The 19,471-nt window shown below is 34.5% G+C and overlaps 1 protein-coding gene across 1 annotated transcript in view; it reads right to left on the reverse strand.

Moving 5' to 3' along the window:
• The window catches only part of LOC104478246 (cadherin-7), a 71,956-nt gene that overhangs the window by 2,026 nt on the left and 50,459 nt on the right, over window positions 1-19,471 (reverse strand). The window contains exons 6-10 of the mRNA XM_086742176.1: window positions 16,235-16,488; window positions 12,149-12,285; window positions 9,955-10,076; window positions 8,353-8,470; window positions 6,050-6,301 (exon numbers count right to left, since the gene is read on the reverse strand). Of these exons, the coding sequence (XP_086598302.1) occupies window positions 6,050-6,301; window positions 8,353-8,470; window positions 9,955-10,076; window positions 12,149-12,285; window positions 16,235-16,488 (883 nt within the window). The remainder of the gene's footprint in view (window positions 1-6,049; window positions 6,302-8,352; window positions 8,471-9,954; window positions 10,077-12,148; window positions 12,286-16,234; window positions 16,489-19,471) is intronic.

Consider the following 19,471-nt stretch of genomic DNA (forward strand, 5'->3'; position numbering starts at 1 on the left):
CTAAAGCGTAAGATGACTTTAAAGGTGGACTTCGTACAGTTCTTCTTATTCCCCTTTGGAGCCTTGTATGTCTAAAAATAAAACTGGAACAAGTTCATTTTTTTCCTAAACTTTTTGAGAAATTTATTAGGCAATATTTTTTCCCCTTTTTTCAGGGGCTGTAAGGCACACATCTAGTGAGCCATCTACTAACAGATGCCTTGTGACTTTATATTACTGCAGCATCCGCATCACTTTTTCACTTTTTAGCCCCTGGCGTCTCCCTGATTCGTGCTTTATGTGTTGAATTCAGAAGCCACTAGTTTGGGGCGTTTTGCTTTGAACAATATTTACATAAGCAGTTTGACAATGTAAGTTTTTGACCTTTAAAGTTACTTTTGTGAAATTTCAAAACATTCTGATATTTGTATAATACAAATTGAACTGTGCATTATACAATAAAGAACATAAAATTGTCATCATAAAGACAAGAATTGCACTTCATTCTCAATGCTTTTCCTTATTACAAAAGATATTTTGAAGTGAGAGATGAATTAGGCTTGCTGACAGTACGGATATACATTTAAGCCAAGATTGCTTGTTGACATAACTTCTTAATTATTTTTAGCATTCACTGCCACTATTTTTATTGCCATATAAGTAAGCAGCTAATTGTTTCCTTTACTCAAGTGTAAATGCATTTTCACACTGCTATCACTCTTAACAGACTTCATTTTGAAAGTTAAATACCTGCTAATAAGTGAAAAATATTAACTTTAGCAGGCAGGTCTGCCTGAAGGTACAATAAAAATCAAGATACAATGAATGTTTTATGTAGTATTCCTTGTACATCTCACACTTGCTTGAAGCCAAGAAAAACATAGAGTCTTTCTAAAGGTTAAATATTTTAACATTTAGATGGCTTTACGAGATTATTAATTTCTAGCGTTTCCAACAGCTATGAACAATAAAGTTTAACCTCTAAATGAACAAAGCTTTAGCTGCATTGCAGGAACTGCAGAGATGAATATAAGCCCAAAACTAATTTCGCTGATATCTAAATCAAGTGCAAATGGTTTTAAAGCTTATCCATTTCTCATTAAGTCATGGTGGTTTGTTTTTTTTTTTTTTCCTAGGTTTATCACAAAAACATAGATTATGTCAGTAATTAGTGACTGGCCGAACATCTAGAAAAACTAATTCTATGCTTTTTAGAGAAGAAATAATACAATGGAAAAGCTTTAGGGATACACATACCGCACATGGAGTCCACTAGTTTGGCTCCCTACTGGTACACTAAACTTATGCTAGAGAGATGAAACAGCAATACTGATTTCATATGTGATTTAACAAATAAACAAATCAATTTATATTAGAAGTAACTAAATAACCAGAATTAACAAAGATAGATCTAAACTAACCTTTTTGTTCTGATTTACCTGAATTGCTAGAAATGTTAATATTGTTTAACAGGTACAATAACCAAGATAAAATGTCATTTGTTTGTATTTATATTAGCTGTGATAATGCATAGTTTTATCCTTCTGTTAGTCTAGATGGAATGATAATATCAGTAGCTTCAGTTCACCTAAATCAGTCTTTAAACAAGCACCTTTGACTAAACTTCAAAATACAGATTTAAATTATTATCTTTTCAGTTGAAAGATGCGAAATTTGTTGTTATTATAATCATACCTACTAGAATCCAATTAAATCAGCACGTATAATTGTGTGATTATGGACAAAATCCACACATACTGCATTGGATTTTTGCTTTGTCATTTTGCAGTGTGCTTTATGGAATTATTAGGAAATTTCCATTTCGGTATGATCTGGTAAAAAGTCAGATTTAGGTCACCTGAGCATATTTATCTGTTTTAGTATTATTCTTACCTTTTGTACTCAAGGCAACTGCAATATAATTGTAAGGAAGCCATAAAAGCCTTGAGACAACCTGAGGGAGAAGACTACATGCAGAGCTATACACTGAGGGACAGAGCTAAATCACAAGCATTTTCATGCCATGTATGCGCTATACCCCTAAGCCTGGCATTTACTATAGCAATAAGCCACATCAGCTGCAAGCAAATCTGCACATTGGTTTATGCCTTAGGTGTGTTATGATTCATAAAGCTGAGGGCTGGAAATCCTCAGCCGTCTAAGCAGCACACTAATAACCTATTCAGTTATACCTTGCAGTTGCTAGTACAGTCAGATGAGATTTGGGGATTACAGAAGCCAGGAGTCAGGAAACCTGCATTTAATTCCCAGTTAACAAGCTTCATACATAACTGTTTAATCAGTTTGGACTGATATTTGCAAAGTGACTGTGACCTTTAAATGCCCACACTGAGTGACCCTAATAGGATCTATAATTTCCCGGAATCAGCTTCTGCATTGCATACACAATTTGAATACCTCCAAATTAAAACAGCTATAGATTTATCACTTTTAAAACTGCAAGACAAAATCCACACATACTGCATTGTCACTTTCTGTACACATTTTACCTATTTAGAGAATAAGGTCCTTATGATTAGGACTGTTTCTTCTTGTTTACGAATCACACAATTGTATGTGCTGATTTAATTGGGTTCTAGTAGGTATTATGATAATAATAACAAATTCTGCATCTTTCAATTGAAAAGATAATAATTTAAATCTATATTTTGAAGTTTAGTCAATGTATTATTAACTTGTACACTCTAGTATCACATTAGTAGAAGGCTTTCTTTGGTGTTTCTAAGGAAAATGGTGGTATTAATAGATTATATTCAGAAATACAGAAGATAAAAATAATGAAATAGCATTATGTCAATCTTCAATCTAGCTTTCCATTGTTTTAATACAAAGAAAGTCTTTAACCTCTCAAATATGATTGGATTCTCTACAGGTGAACATTGTTTTTTTGTGTGATTTTATGTACACATTTTGTGCTAAACACTTGTTACAAAAGCAATTATTGTGTCTGGAAGATGCTAACTGAAAAACAAATTACCTTGAATTAAATTACCATATAATTTTTTGAGGAGTTTTAAAATTCTTATTTACTTCTCTAAAAATTATGTACAGTCTAAAATGAACACAAACTAGCTTTTCATATGCTTTTTATAAAATAAATTGCAAGTACTTTTTTAAGTTTTTTTTTTTTTCTTTTTCGTTAAAACATAACTTCACTGCAGAATGAATAATTACAAAGCCTTTTTAAGTAATTAACAAAGTACTGGAACTTTGTTGTAGAATAAAATTTAGAATTTAATCCCCATCAGTCAATATGAGAAGGGAAAAGATTTTGGTAAAATGTTTCTAACTTTTAAAAAATATTTTAGTTTGAAAAAATAGACTGCACTATGTTGTATGCAATTATAATGAATTAGTATGATTTAGTAACATTCTTACTTCTTAGCATCAGTTAAAACATTGTGCTCGTCTAAAACTGACTGGTTGTCTAAGTAAAAATAATAATACTAAGAAATCCCACTAAAACAATCTGACTCTTAGTCAAGACAAATGGTTATTTATTAGGCAAAGGGATGTATGGGGCAAGAACAAATATCAAAGTACATCATACTAACTCTAAGAAGATAAAAGCTTGTTGAGAATTCAAGATACTAGTGCCAGAATGCATGTATTCATGACACTTATGCAAATTTCATCCCTTCTCTGCTTTACAACTGGCACGCACATTGAGATGACATTGATGAATGTGACTGGATTTGCACTGCATGTTAATCTTAAATCGGAAAAAAAAAATCTAATCCAGTAGCCTGACTCCTCTTTTCACTGATAAACTCTTACAGAAAAAGGTGCATCCCTTGGTCCCAGCCATGGAACCTCTTGCCAACAGCTAAAGCCTATTTTTTACACTGCAGTAGTGAATCTTCAGGACTTTTTTTTTCTCAGGAATGGATGTGAAAAGAAAAAAAAAGAAAAAGAGAAGGACAATTCCTAGCAGTACTACCATTCAGCTGATTCCCGAAAATGTCTTCTAGGAACAAATGAGAGAAGGCTCTGGGACCACAGAAGCAACAACACTTAATTGGGATTTCACTAGGCAGCAGTGTTGCTTAGGCACCTCTTTCTTGTGAAGACTGGCATCTGGCTGGGAATGAAACGGCAGTAGGATACAGTACCAAAAAGCAGGACTCAAAGCCAGGGTTAGCATATGAACACAGCCTGAACTATGCCTGTGGCTTTGAACTGTACCCAAAAGGAACAGTTTAGACTGGAAGTGGTGAGAGCACATACAAATATCTATTTGGATAAACACTGGTGATGCATTCAGACAGCTGAGTTTGGAAGTCCAGTGCTTTGACAACTGAAATCAATGGCAAGGCTGTCGTCTGCCAGGTTCCTCTTCAATGCATAGCCCATTATTCAAACACGATGTTTAGAGAGCTTATCCTCAATTCTTTACCAAACACTTGTCCAGTACACTCTAAAAGTGACCGGAATAAAAACTCAAGTTTCCTGGTTTATTATCTGGTTTTGATCCTTGGTGCACTGAGTAGAATAAGCAAGTTATTGCCTGGTAACCTGCTCCATCTCCACTGAATGACCCTCTTTAAGGCATATGGCTCCTATTTAAGAAAAAGCTTATACCCAGGCTGGATTGCCTTGTATCAACAGTAGTTTCCTATGCAATCTTCAGAAACTCGCTTTCTGCAGGTAGTAGAAATAGTGATATTTCAATTTGGGATGAAGTGAATTGCTATTGTTACAGAACTTTTCTTCTTCAGTCCATTGGACCAGTTTTGAATGGCCGCTTTTCTGCTGATGTCAATGTTATTTAAAATGTTCATTAATGCATTTGACAATGATTCCCTTCAATTTCTCCTTAAATCTAGGCCTAACCATGTGCTGAGTGAGTTTAAAGGATCTTATGTTGTTGGGGTTTTTTTTGTTACAAAGATGGAAGTCTCTGGAAATGCCACCTCCTATACCTAGCCATTGAGTAAGTTGTTTTGGTTCATTGCAGAGGTAGTTATTTTCCTTACTCTGTAACAATATTGCAAAAGGCTTTCTTTTTTTTGAGTCCTTTAGAAATGTTTGTGGCAGAAGGGACATTTCTTTCTACTTCCTCACTGCCTACAGTGAGGTGAATCAAAGCCAATAAAAACAGAAATCTTCTACATGTGTTTGAAATACCACCATGAACAGAAATGTAGGCAAATGTCTCTCGATTTGACCTCTGCAAATTACTCATATAACAGTGGCAGATAAATCACCACTAGGATTATACCAATTTGAGGAAACTTATTCCCTTAGACTGATATGTACAGTCAGGGAATAGAAAAGTTTCTGATAATAAGCAAAACTGCACCTTTGTTCATACGCATCCTGCAGATGCAGGATGATCCTTCGTCTTTACTCCTTGATTTGAGCCTTTACTGCTACCTTGTATTCAATTTGTTTAAGGACTAAGCACGAAATGAGAAACGCTAACCAAGCTAGCCTGTTGACACTGTTGCACTGTTTCCAAACCTGGATTTGCTCCCCTGGTCTTTTAGCTAGTTGTAGTCTGACTGCACAACATAAAATCCAACTGTGCTACCAGTTGCAGAAGTAATAAAAGACCATTCTGTAGAAAGAGTTTAATTAAATATGATGATTCCCATAAGTAAATTACATCTGTTTTATTTTATGAATTTATTTTGTTCCCTGCAAATCAATAAATGTTTTAAAAAAGAGTTGTATCTCTGAAAAAGGGACACACACTAACGCTGGTTATATGGCGAGTGTGCTAAACCAAATACTTCAATAAACTTCATTGTCTCTTTCTTAAATATTATGTTTGATGCAAGTGGCCTTTTTTTCTTTACAGTTATTTCATACCTACCTCTGGAGACAGCTTATCATAGAAATAAAATATCTGAACTTGAAAATCCCAGACTAAAGAGTTTGTGTGGCTCATGATACAAGATGCTATTCTGCTTGGAATGTTAGGCACCCCTGTTTACAGAAATTGAGGGGTGGGAGGATGTGGGGTTGGAGATTTTATACATACATATATATCTATTTTTGCTAATATACATTAAGAGAAAATAATGGTAACAGGAAGAAGATGTACCTAGCAGTGTCAAGACACAAGCCAATATTGCTATCAGGGCTCCGGTGCTAAGTCCTGCAGGCAAGATATATGCCTCTGCATTGCATGTCTGAGCAATACCATCTGCATCACAGTCACAGACTCTGATAGTGAGAGTATTAGTGCTGCTAAGCGAAGGTGATCCACTGTCCACAATGAATATCGGCAAGTAGAAAACAGATTGTTCCTGTCTTCGGAACCCATTTCTTCTGGTTAATACTGTTGCAGTGTTATCTAGATAAAAGAATAAAAAGAGAAATATAAAATATATGACTTTTCTAAACCACAGGCCTATAAATAATACATCCTTTCACTTAAAAGACTTTATAAACACATATGTGTTATTTCAACAAGTTTATCTTTCCTGGTCATATATTTTTGAAGCTGCAGAGATAGGATCACCTGAGAAACGATGCTCAACTAAAAAAAAAAAAAAATTCTGTTTTCCGCAGAAGACGGTTTCAAAATTGCAATTGTCTATTTGGTTTTAGTTAAGCTCACAGTTCTACATGCTTGATAGAGAGTTGAAAATGAGATCATTATAAATAAGAAAAAAAAATCAATCTTCAGTAATCAGATTGAGTATCTATTTACCTGTTTCAAGTCTAAATTACAAGGATCTATTTAAATTATTTACACATATTCGTATCATATTAATGGAAGTGATGAGTATATTCACAGAAGAATAAGTTCTGAAAGTCAATTAAATACTTTTTTGAAGACAAAAATAATCCTTTTGGTGCACACAGGTAATTGCACCTGTAACAAAGACATGCACTTGTTTTCAGTCTCAGCTGAGGGTCAACAAGATGACTAATAAAACCAATCTAAAATATGTGCTTCAATGTTGCTCTGCGTTGGGTGATTAAAAAGTCCATATGTTCCAGAAAATACGTGCAAAACTCATGGAGTTCAATACAAGTCGAGAACTCCTGAGAGGCAGAGAGTGAAATCTCCTACAATGTACAGAAAAGGTCATTTGGTTGGTTGGTCTGTCTATCTATCTACTTATCTATCTATAGACAGAAATATTGATAGTCCTGTAAAGTTCTCTTATTGTCTCAGCTATTATGACTTATCTGGCATACATGTATACAAACATTTCTTCATATAGCATCATATGAGATATGCATAAAATTAAGTAACATCCAAAGAGGTAACTGCTGCTGTATAACTCCATTGATTTTACTGGCATTGCAAATTATAAGTTCTCTGGAAGAGGGTTTGGCTTTTCATTACTTTACAGTACTTGTACCAGTGTCAAATTTCTTAACAGAGTCTTATCCTAATGCATTTTTATTATTTTGATCATTATTACTATTACAGTCTTTGTTTTCAAACTGCAAGCTGCTCATATGAAGAAAATCAAGCATGTCATTAACTACATGCAGCGTAAGGCGATAAATAGCTGTGTGAGAGAACTTTATTAGATTACATTTTATACTTAGTGAATGCTGTTCAAAGTCTTTCTGTACAAACAGTATCCTTTAGTCCACCATATGTCTGGGGTTTTTTTTGTTTTATTAATAAGGATGACTTTGTAGCTTTGGTTCAGTACTGATCCATAAAAGAGCAAAGCAAGAGTAACATAGTCTCTATTTAGCTCTATTTGCTGCAGCTAATAGCTAACCAGACTGATACATGCCCAGATGCCACACTATGCAGTGCAACTAATGAGAACACTAATTAGAAGTGTATTCTCAGATATTTTAACTAGTAGAAATGTGATGTCAATGGGAGTCTTTGCGTAAGTCTTTGGGGAAACAGTCATAAGAAGTCTATGTAAATATTGTAAGCAGCTTCCATTATCAAAAGCATTCTTCAATATGTAGTATACTTACTGAAAAGATGTGTTTTTCTAAAAAAAACCACAACCTGTCGATTTACCGTGCACTTATTCTTTATGCCTTGAGTTATATTAATAAAACATGAATTCCTGGACATTTTTTGGTTACTGCCCCAAGGTAACATCTAATTTAGGAAAAAAACTCTATAAATGCAAGGAAAAAGTGTGAGAAGAGTGACTTCTGGAAAAAAAAAAACAAAAACAAAAACAAAAATTAGAAAGATTTGATGTTGCTCCATTTGGCATAAGGCTTTAAATGATTCAAACAACAGTTTAGTTCCCTTGACAAATAATCCACAGATAAAATTATTTTGGAGGCTTATTTCAGATTAATTTATGTCCTTACCAGAATAGAAGTTCATGTAGATCATAATCAGCATGATATATTCAAAATGAAAGGTGTTAGTGAAGAACATTTACCCAAACAAAATGCCCTTACCTTTGTTGTCCAGCAGTGTAAAATTGTGGTTATTTGCTGCCTCTGCTGTTAAACTGAAGTAGAACTGATGGCCATTTGGTGGGTCATCTTTATCAATTGCACTGATTTTCTGGATGACCTGTTTTGAGATACATTTGGATTTCATTTTTTGGAATGGTAAGAAGCATAAATACATGTAGGTTGTATAACCCCTCTATTATCTATCAAAGTATCAGCTCTCCCTTGAGCCTTGCTTATATTGTATTTTGGTTTTCTAATCTAAGTATGTACAGATGCTATTAAAACTAAAATGTGACTTGACTCTTTTCTTTCCCTGTACCAAATTTATTGGCCAATAGCAATGATCTGCAAGGCCTCTGAGAAAGTTATGTCCTGCCAGTCACCAAGGCTTGGAGTACAAACTGCATAACAGTGGAAGAAACATATCTTCTAGATGGCCCTTAATGTACTTATCAGTGGCTACAATCAACTTTGTAAACTTTTGCAAGGAGAAGGTTATGCTTTTAAGTATTTTAATTCTCTTATTTTTTTTTAAATATCATGAAAAGGAAACGTGAGTCATAAGTATATTAATATTTTCTGGGTTTTCTTTTTTTTAAATTAGTGTTATTTTTCTGATTTTATTTTCTGAAATTCTGTCAAAATCTGTCTCTAAAAAGAAGTGTCACTCGCCATTGCTTAAAATCCATAAAGAATTAATACTCAGAGCTGACAGTTCTGACTAGATCACAGGGAAAACAAACAAGTACTCCAATAAGAGCACGCATACTCTCTGTTTGTCATGAACATAAGCTAATAATCACAGTGTTTTCTGTTAAGGATTTAAATTATACTGTGATTTTGAAATGTGCAACAAACAACATCTGCCACAGGAAGGACAATATTCTGGGAGAAGGCATAAAAGTGCAAAGCCTCCTAGGGAACATGTGAGATCTATGTGGGTGAAACATCTACTAGTTTTCTAGGAGAGAGAAAAAAGAATGAGAAAATATATATATATTCTGAGGTCTTACAAAGCAGAGAGGAAAAGTCCAAATGTGAGAGACACCAAGGAAAAACAACACCAAATACATTTAGTTGAGTCTAAGACTACTTGGAAGACTTTTGAGCAGGTAAAAACACCAGGGAATATGGTAGGAATACATCTCCCTTTTGAAATTGTGGCCTTATGGCCCAGACAGCCTAAGGGAAATAAAAGTATGTACTCATTTTAGGAATGGTACACTATTAGTCTCAGAATAACCTCCATGTTACAACTTCCTACTTCCCAGTAAAATTAGAAGGTAGTATGAATTCTTACTACTATTCAAAATTAGGTGAGTTTAGCAAAACGTGTCAGTTATATCAGTAAGAAAGCCAGAGATTTCAACAGTACTTTCCACAAAGCAATTGCTTTCCACAAGCAATTTTTACACCTGAGTCTTTCTCTTCACAGGTATGGCGAAGAAGTTAAGGTTTCATTAATATTTGCTTGTACTGCACATCAAAGCACCATTTTTACTGCCATAAGATGATTATATTTTATCTTAAAGCTGGCAGGCTTTCATAAGGAACGGCTGCCTATCTGATAGAAATCAACATAAAAAAACTATCAAGCCATACCTGACCAGGCTGAGCATTTTCACAGAGAGTTGTCTCATACTCCATGGCAAATTCAGGGGCATTGTCATTGATGTCAAGGATAGTGATGGCTACATAGCCTCTCCCAATCTGTGCTGGATTCTCTATAGGAAAAGAATCAATAAAACAATCAATAAGAGCTTGTTGCATGTTATTCTTTGGGTCAGTACATTTTTAATTTGTGTTCTTCTTTTCCACATACTTGTCAAATCAATTGCAATCTCTCCCAGAAAGACAAAGGAAGCTCCTGGCTTGATCTTCTAGACCTAGTGGAAACAATGTGGCGTTGTTTTTGTTTTTGTGTTTTTTTTTTTTTTCCAGCTGCTTTGATTAAATTATGATTTTACTCTCAGGGATACACTGAAAATCTAACTTGCTAATCGCAGCATTGCATCACATCATATGGAAGGCTAGGAGCAAGATTACGTAAAACCATCGCCAAGGGGTATAGCTATCCAGAAGAGCTCTATTCATATCAGAAATAGAATGGGTATTATGGATTAGATAATTTTTTGTTGCAATTCAGATCAATTAGGCTATTAAGAAGTTAAAACCAGAATTTCATCAGCTATATATAACTGCAAAAAAGAGGATGCTGTATTCCCAAGATCTCAGAGTATTTGAAGTGCACACACACGAAGTATTTCAACATTGTTATTAACATTTAAGGTGTTATTGCACACCTTAAATATGAATAATCTTTAGCTAAAATATGAATCTGTGCAGGGTCAAATGTCACCATATAATCTTAAACAGTAGATATTTTTGGACTAACCACAAAGGACATCAGTGTGTGCTACACTTATTTTGCTAGACAACACTTCTCTTTTCAAGCAAGGATTGAGATTGGGTTTTTGTGTTGGTTTTTTTTGTTGGGTTGTTGGGTTTTTTTTGGTTGGTTGGTTTTTCTTGTTTGGTTGGTTGGGGTTTTTTTTACCACAAATGGTGATTCTAGTGATACAGCAAGGCAGAATGAAAAACTGTACAGACCTTCAAATACGTATCTATCTTTTTATAGGGTGTTGCAACCGCAATTTAGTAAATACTAGAAGTATTTAAAGCAATATATCCAAATGTCCAAATGTAAATCACTAAGTGTTTTGGTTTGCTTTGGTTTTTTATCCCACATGTGTAATACCAGAGATGTAAACAATTTTGACATAAACTTTTTCTTCTGCTGATCTAAGCTTATTGAAACCAAGCAGGCTATGAGCATGAATTAAAGCACTGTAAGGCATTACTTGTGCTCATAGACTCTAATTTGCATCAAGTATGCCCCTTGGCTACCTTGTCAGTTTTGTTACTACCCAGGAAATTTTTTGGCTTCCATGCTGGCCTCCTAGACCAAAATTCTGCTCCTGACAATACAAGATAAATTCATACAGATACTAAATGAAAAATGTTAGCTTGCAGGTTAAACATTCAATTAACCTCATTGAAACCAAAAAGTGAGGATTTTTAAAATGGCAGGTCAGAGAACTGATAGCTCTTTTATTATCACGGCCCAACAGAGTAGTAATATGGATGAAATTTGAAGTAATAAACTCTTCAAATATAAAGGCAAAAATATATCGTTTTTCACAGAATGTATTCAGAGCTGAACAAGTTTAGTTTTAAACTTGCATTAAAAGAATTCTTGTATGTGCTTGAAAAGTTCAATTCTTCAGCACTTTTCATCTTACACCAGAAAAGAGATCAAGTGCAAATTACCCAAATATCCAGCACAGTCTTACGTTAGAGTCAGGAAAGAGAAACCACATGAGCATTCACATCCCCTTTCCTTCTTACCTTTAGGAATGCTGTGGCTGACAAACAGCAATCAATTCTAAGTGAGTGCCATCACTAAGATAGGCTAACTGCTCTGCTCTGTATTTCATATCACTTTTCCTCTAGTGATACTTGGTCTGAGACTGCTGACTTAACATATTTCATCTTCCTTTGTACTTCTTTTTCAGAAGACAAATGACTACACAAGGTATGAGGGAAAGAAAAGACCAAATACTTATCTGTTGTATTTCTTAATTTTTGTTACATAGATTTCTTTTACATTGAGTAAGAGGTTATTTTTAACTGCCATGGTTTGCAACAGTAATAATTTCTCTCAATGCAGCTGATCACAACCAAGCCTGAAGTTTTACACATAAACAGTCAATAAAATCTTTATATTGTTACTTACGACTCTCCATAGCCAAAACTGTGATATTATGAACAGCATTAGTTTCCCTGTCCAAAGATTTGGCGGTTGTAATGACTCCACTGTTGGCATCAATATTGAAATACCTCTCCAGGTCTGTGTTTCGATCTATTGAGTACCTAGGTGAAGGGTGAAAGAAAACTTTTTATTTATGTTCAATTATAGCTTGTAAAAATGTTTCATTGATTTCTTATTAAAGAGAAAGAGTTTCCACCATTTCTCCAATTTGAGCTTTGTTTTGTCCAGTTTCTCTGGGGTGTTGAGAGAAGCAACGCCATATGCAAAGGCAAGAGAGTTACACAGTGCCCTGTTCCCACAGTGCCCTCTTAAGTGAGGTGGTAGGTATTCCCCTCTCTTTTCTTTCTTCCTCTCTGCTGTAAGGCAAACTTTCATTTATTCATGGAATAGCATCCTCCTGAAGCCCAGCTAAGGAGAAGGCGAGTTGGAAGTTTGCTACGTGGCTGTACCAGCCGGGTACTGCTCCCATGGGGGCTGGCAGTTTGAGCACAGAGCTTTCCATCACTAGTAGAAGAGCCCCTGAGTCATCCAGAGCTGCAGGGGCAGGGAAAAAAAGAGAGACGATATAGAGTAGGTCAAAAGATTGCATGTCATCACTGTCAGCTCCTGGTGCTTTACTGTCATTAGACAAACACAGGCTCATGCCCTTAACTCTTTGGCTTAACATTACTTTTACCACCAAATTTGTTTCAGGAAGGGGAAACGAGCTCCTTAGCAAACAGAAAATAGCATAAGGGAAAAGGTTAAAATGCCTGTGGATGTTTTGTTTATAACTCTTTTGAGAGAAAGGGACAGTTGATTAGGCAGATTTAGATTTACAACTGGAATATTCTTGACATTTGATTTAATATGGGGTCAGATTCTTGCACTCTCATTTAGATCAAGTGTGTACTCCAGAATGCTCAGAATGAATTAAAATGTCTGTTACATCAAATGTGATCATTACAATTATTGTAACACTGCTGATATATTAAATTATTGATATAACACTAATCAAAACCTTTTAACAACATGGAAGGAAAGTATTATGGAAGATAGTTTAAAACAAGACTTCTCAGATACAATGACCTTATGACACTACTTGTTTGTTCTGTGCTGTAATATACTTGCTTCTAGTTTGTTATATTACTGTGTTTTTATCTATCCGTCTTGGCTGCTAGGAGAGACTTATTGCATAATTAGAATTGTTTTGCCATATTATGTCACAGTGAGAGATAGATTGGAGTAGAGTCGTGAAAAGAGTAACAGCAGTTTTCATGGATTAAGGCTCTCCCTCTTTCACTTTTTTTTTTCCATCTTATGTTAACTATAGTTCATTTTTAACTTTATTTCATGCCAGCACTGTTGTTTATTTGGTCAGCAGTGCTTTTCAACTATTTTGCAGCTGGCAAGCTTCCTCACGAGACGATGCCTGTCACCTCTGTTATGTAGTCAATCTTGGCAGACCTCGTAGCTGGTATTCAATCTCCTGACAGTGCTTAGATTTCCCAATTATTAACGCTATCACTATGCAATTTGAAGAGCCAAAGACCTTTCCTAAAAAATATAGTAGGAAAGATAGAGAAGGAGGAGGAGGAGAGAGGTGAGAAAGACAGAAAAATGAAAAGAAAGCAATAAAGCAATAAAAAGAAAGCTACAAAAGGGAGGGAAGAAGGGAAGGATAGAAGGAAAAAAAGGGAAAAAATAAAGAAGGAAAGAGAGAAGGAGAGAGGGAGGGAGGAGGGAGGTGTGAAGTGAGGGGGGAAAAAAGGAGGGAAGGAGGAAGGGAGGCAGGAGGGAAGGGAGAAGAGAAGGAGAGCAAACAAGTTACATAAATTGACAACAGATTCTTATGAAACAAGAAGAAAAATAATTCTTATGCATAGGAAGCAAACAGTTTCCCTTAACTTATTTTCAAATGTTCTATCCATATTCAAATTCTAAAAAAAAACCATTTTAAATATTTTTAATCCTTTAATTCCTTGCAGCCATTAATACTTGAAAATCTTTGAGCTGCAAGAGTTTTAAATCCTTTATTTAAGCTAGTTCAAACATCAATAGTTCTCTGATCCGTAAAAGATAACCTCTAATTTTAAAAATATTTATTACTTCCCCCTCATCCAGTATTGTTAAGGTTTTAATTGTGTCTGATCATGTAATTCCAATATTGTCTGAATTATAACAAATCTAATTTTTAACCAATATCAATGTAATCCAATGTCTGGAATTTGGAATACTTATTTATAGATTAATAATTTAAACTTCTTAAGTAGATCATGAAAAGTATTATGCATTAATCATCCTTAACACATTCCAGTTTTAGGTGAATCTGGTTCTGATGTATATCATAGCAGATGCAGTATAGCTTTAAATTATATGGTTTGTCAGTACGCTTGACAATGCATACAGTAGGTTTGCAAGCATATGTATAAACCCTCACTATTTCTCTTTTTTCCCCCTCTCAAAGTCCAAAGAACTTTGAAGCAGAAGAAATCCTCAATATGTTAGTTAAGGTGGTGATATAACTATTTTTTATGCAAGAATTGTAACAATTAACCAGATCAACTCATCAATAAACTCATCCTTATGTTTGCACAAAGCATTCTTAACATAGACTGCATTTATGGAACTGGATTTAATCCTGTTCTACATGATTCTGCTAAACTAGATATTATACACCAGATGCTAACATCAGTGCCAGAAAACACTGCCACAGCAAAGAAACAGCTCATCAAAAATGAATTTCACAAGTAAATCCATGCCAACCATCCATCTAGGACTTGTTTACACATAATAGGCATCAGCTATTTTGAATATGTTGCAAATATCTAACGAGAGAGAGAGAGAGAGAACAATTAAGTCACCTCTAGGAGTGAAACATATGCTTTATTTTTACAACTTAAGATCACTGCTTTAGAAATTAAAGAGCAAGACTAGACTACCAAGTTCATCTTTAATGTATGAAAGTAAAAATTTAATACTGCCAAAATGGTGACATTCAAATGAGTTCTGTACCTGTAAAGTTATTTTCTATGTATGTCTTAAATGAACAATAATAACAAATGAAACTTAGTCCTAACTTTTAATTGTGCATGTGTTCCTCCTCCTAAAGATATTTAAGTTCCCAAAATTCCTGAGTCAGAATTATTAACCTCTAGATCCTTTGCATGTTCCTTTGACAATTGGTATTACTATTTTGCATAAGAAAAGTAACAAGTAATTCATCACTGGTTTAACTTAGATGGTGAGTCTTTCTCCTTGAGCTTTGACCTTAGATATAGGCAAACATAAGGTCGATACTTTGTGTTTTCTTATGGTGTTCTTATTATCCTGGACATTAGATTGTGAAAGACTTGCAGGTTCTTCACACACTGAAAACAAAGGAAGAGGCCCTTGACAGTTTTCATGCATCTGTAATGTTCATATCTCTTCTCATTTGAATGGAAGATATTTGGCTGCAGCAGAATTCAGAAAAGCCAAAAGATTATTGCCTTTAACCATCCTGACTAGGACAGGACATGTCTTGCTAGTCCATTTCTCTCATGTAAAGAGTTTTTTCTAACCTTTTTTTTCTGCAGGACCTCAGCTCTGGTTTGCCATCCAAGAGTCTATGATGTGCTATTACGTTCTTCTGCAGAGCCCACACAGAATATGATTTGTTATACGCACACACACAGATGCAGACATATATGTATATTATATATATTTTTTTTGGTCATGGTTGATTTAAGAGAACATAACTTCTTATAAATAATAAAAGACTCTTCCTAAACATAGACAGAAATAAATATGAGTGCCACATTGCTTATTTTTCTTTGGAATCTTGAAATTATATCTTCTGTTCCCTTCTTTCTTTTACAGAAATTTAAATATATTATTTTTTTTTAAGGGTTCTGTACTTTAGGAGTACAAAAGTCAAAATACGCAAACTCTTAAAGCATCTCAGTCTCCCTCTGCAAGGGAAAAAAGCTAACTAATTTCTTTCAGTTGACCAAAGACCCTCCCAGAACAAAATGAACAACTTCAATACAAAGGCTAAATACACAAACAGTTAAGACATCTTATAACTACCTGACAGGACTATTTGAGGCATCTGGATCATGAGCCGCTACAGTTCCAATGATAGTGCCGACCTTTGCTGCTTCAGACACAACCATGGAGTACAAACGTGAAGTAAACACAGGTGGCTCATCAACATCTTCTACGATTATCTTCACTGTTGTCACGTCACTGAAGGGTCCTAGGCTCAGGAAGCGAGGGTCAACATGCATATTGGCTGCTTCTATTCTCAGAGTATAGCTTGTCTTAGCTTCAAAATCCAACTCCTATACAGGAAAGTTATTTGGAAATTTTATTATCCAGTGATGTCACCACAAAACTGTTTCACTTAAAACTGTCAGTAAGTACAACATGAACTTTGCCATTCATATCCAGCTAGCGCTTTTGATTGGCAGAGCATAGTTGATGGCTCATTTTTTTAGTTTTCTCAAAACACTATTTACAGCACCTCGCTAGTGAATATTCCCCAAAGACTTTAATGGTAAAGGTAGTTCTACTCTGTGAATGAAACAAGAATTTTCTGACTTAATGACAAAACTTCCTGTCACTTCTGCGAGGACAAAATTCTCCCCTGTTATTTCATCATTGTGAATATATACTTATTTTTGTCTTATTCATACTTTATCTAAGGTAATGTCAAATACAATGTGTCATACTAGCCAGATATAAAAACTCAATATAATATTCACTGATGAAATTACCTCACACAAAAAATTGTGGGTTTTTTTTTTTTTTTGCATAGCATTGGGATTCACTAATTAATGATTACTCCAAGCTCTGTATAAATTTGTGTGGAAAATTTGGCAATCTGTTAAACTACATTGTTTCTATGACAATATTTTGTACTGAGATGCATCCTGGAGATTGGTTTTGTTTGGTTTGTTTATTAAACAAAATACACATTAATTTTTCCCACTTTTTTGATGGAAGTACAGTTTCTCTCAGAATAAATATTGCATTAGAATTAAAGATTACTCCCCACAACTAACAGGATATCTAAGATCTGTAAAGAATATTATTTTGGAAGCAAAAAAAAAAAGCATCTTACCTCACAGACAATAATTGAGTTAATATTAGCACCATTTACCCTATATATATTTTCTTGGTTTATCAGCTTGTATCAAATGCCCAGCTAACTATTTCTTTGCAATTCCAAGTTTAATCATTAAGAACAGCAACAAAGGACCCAAGTATTTCTAAAACTGCAGTCTGGTTATTAAACTACACTTCTGAACTATAATTGCAAATATATAAAACAGATGAAAAAAGGTTTTCTGCAGGTCTGGTTCTGAATACATCATAGGGATCTGAAATGTACTTGCAAAAAAATCTGCCAGCATCTGCAAAACATTCCTGTACTCACTCAGAGGAGCAGCAGAGTGAAACACACATCTGTTGACCTACAAATGCAAAGGTCTAAGTTCTCCATCAAGTTATGGTAGAATAAATCCCAAATTAGCATCTTAAAATCAGTGATTATGCTGACGTTAAAATACAGCTGTAAACAGTCTAGATTTTAAAATGAAAAGTGAATTGCAACACATCACACTCAGAAAGGCACTAAACTTTTACAAACTCTATGTGGCAGCAAAAGGCTTCTCTGAACAGGAATACATGTGATCCTAATGTTATGCAAGTGCTTATTTCTTGTACTGAGTCAGAGCCGTAGTATTCATAGATGTTTAAACACAGATATGCCACAAAATAAATGTTGTCTGAATACTGGTCACTATACTGGATACAAGTGGTCAGTATTTATTACCAAAGCACATTTTTTTTTTAATTTTAATTTTGTTTTTATATTTAAAGTATAATATGAGTACTATGAAACAAACCTCACAGTCATAATGCAAACGTCATGTGGTGTTAGGATGATGAAAAATATCACAGAAACTATACTGTGTGGTGACAACAATTAAGCAACTGATATGACCAGATGAGCAGCAAGGCTAAGGAGAAGATAACCAAGCACACAAACATCTTAAAACTTCTCCTTTTCCAATACAAGTATCATATTAACTAAAAAAAAAAATTATAGCCTGAAGAATGCCAAAGATAAAAGACTGAGATTTGTTGAGCTAAAAAAAAAGTAAACCTTTAGCAAACAGTATATTTTCCATCAGAATGTACAAAAATACGTAGCAGAGAAGGAAGGTTAATTCATTCTCATTAATCAGTGACACCTGTTGAAACTGGATGATTGAGATTACAGTGGTACTTAAACACATGGAAATATATTATGAGACGGCAGACATATCATAAGCATATCATAATATAGCTTCTTATGATATACTAATGTCAACACCACAGTCATCCTAAGAAAAAGAGATTATGAAAACTCAAATTTAATAAGGAAAGCCCATAGAGCATAATATATTCAGTTGGACAAATTATATGCATTTTAATTTGAATAGGCTAAGTACATTAATGAAGAAACATTATTTAAATGAATTTTTAAAGCCGTTCCCATGTTTCTATAGTCATTAAAGAAGACTAAATTAGAACATCAATAATGGAAATCATAAAAACATGTGTTTTCCATGTGAATGTTTATCACAAGGGCTGACACACACTTTTAAATCATCATATTTCATTGTTGTAATGTAGAAAGAAATTACTCTTTCTTTAACTGGATTACAAGAGTGTGAGACTACTAGGGAACACACAAAAAAAACCCCCTTTTCATTAGAAAATTATATTTCCTCATAGAGACAGATGCAAAACTCTCTATGGTGTAGATGCATATTGTAAATAGGCTTGCTTACTAAGAGCAGGTTTCACCTTCTCTAACTTAGCGATGTACAATCTGAGAAAATCACCATATGATGCTTACAGTGAGTGTAGCAAAATTCTTCCAGGGATGAAATCAGCTGGTCTACTTATAAATGCTGGTTTTTCACCAGTCAGTAGTAAGGGACTCTTAATAACTGCAAGAAGTAAATATCTGCTTTCAGCAACATGAATCCTGCCCTAGGATTCCCTCAGATATCTTCAGGCACCCAATGCTGCTGATAGATTCCAAAAGCTATAAGGGTCTTTGTTAATGAAAAAAATCTAATGTATGTCCATATACAGTGGAGACCAATTGGTGTTTAGAAGAGGAGAAGTATGGATTGGCAAAGGGGTTTTACAATATTATATTGGGGCAGTAATATTGTTTTATTTTAATTCTTTGTAGCAAACTCTATCTCCTGTGGCGTGTGACAATGTCTACAAAAGCTATAGTCATCATCCTCAGTCCGTTCCTGT

The sequence above is a fragment of the Chlamydotis macqueenii genome, chromosome 2 (genome assembly GCF_036417535.1).
Source record: "Chlamydotis macqueenii isolate bChlMac1 chromosome 2, bChlMac1.mat, whole genome shotgun sequence".
Classification (NCBI taxonomy): domain Eukaryota; kingdom Metazoa; phylum Chordata; class Aves; order Otidiformes; family Otididae; genus Chlamydotis; species Chlamydotis macqueenii.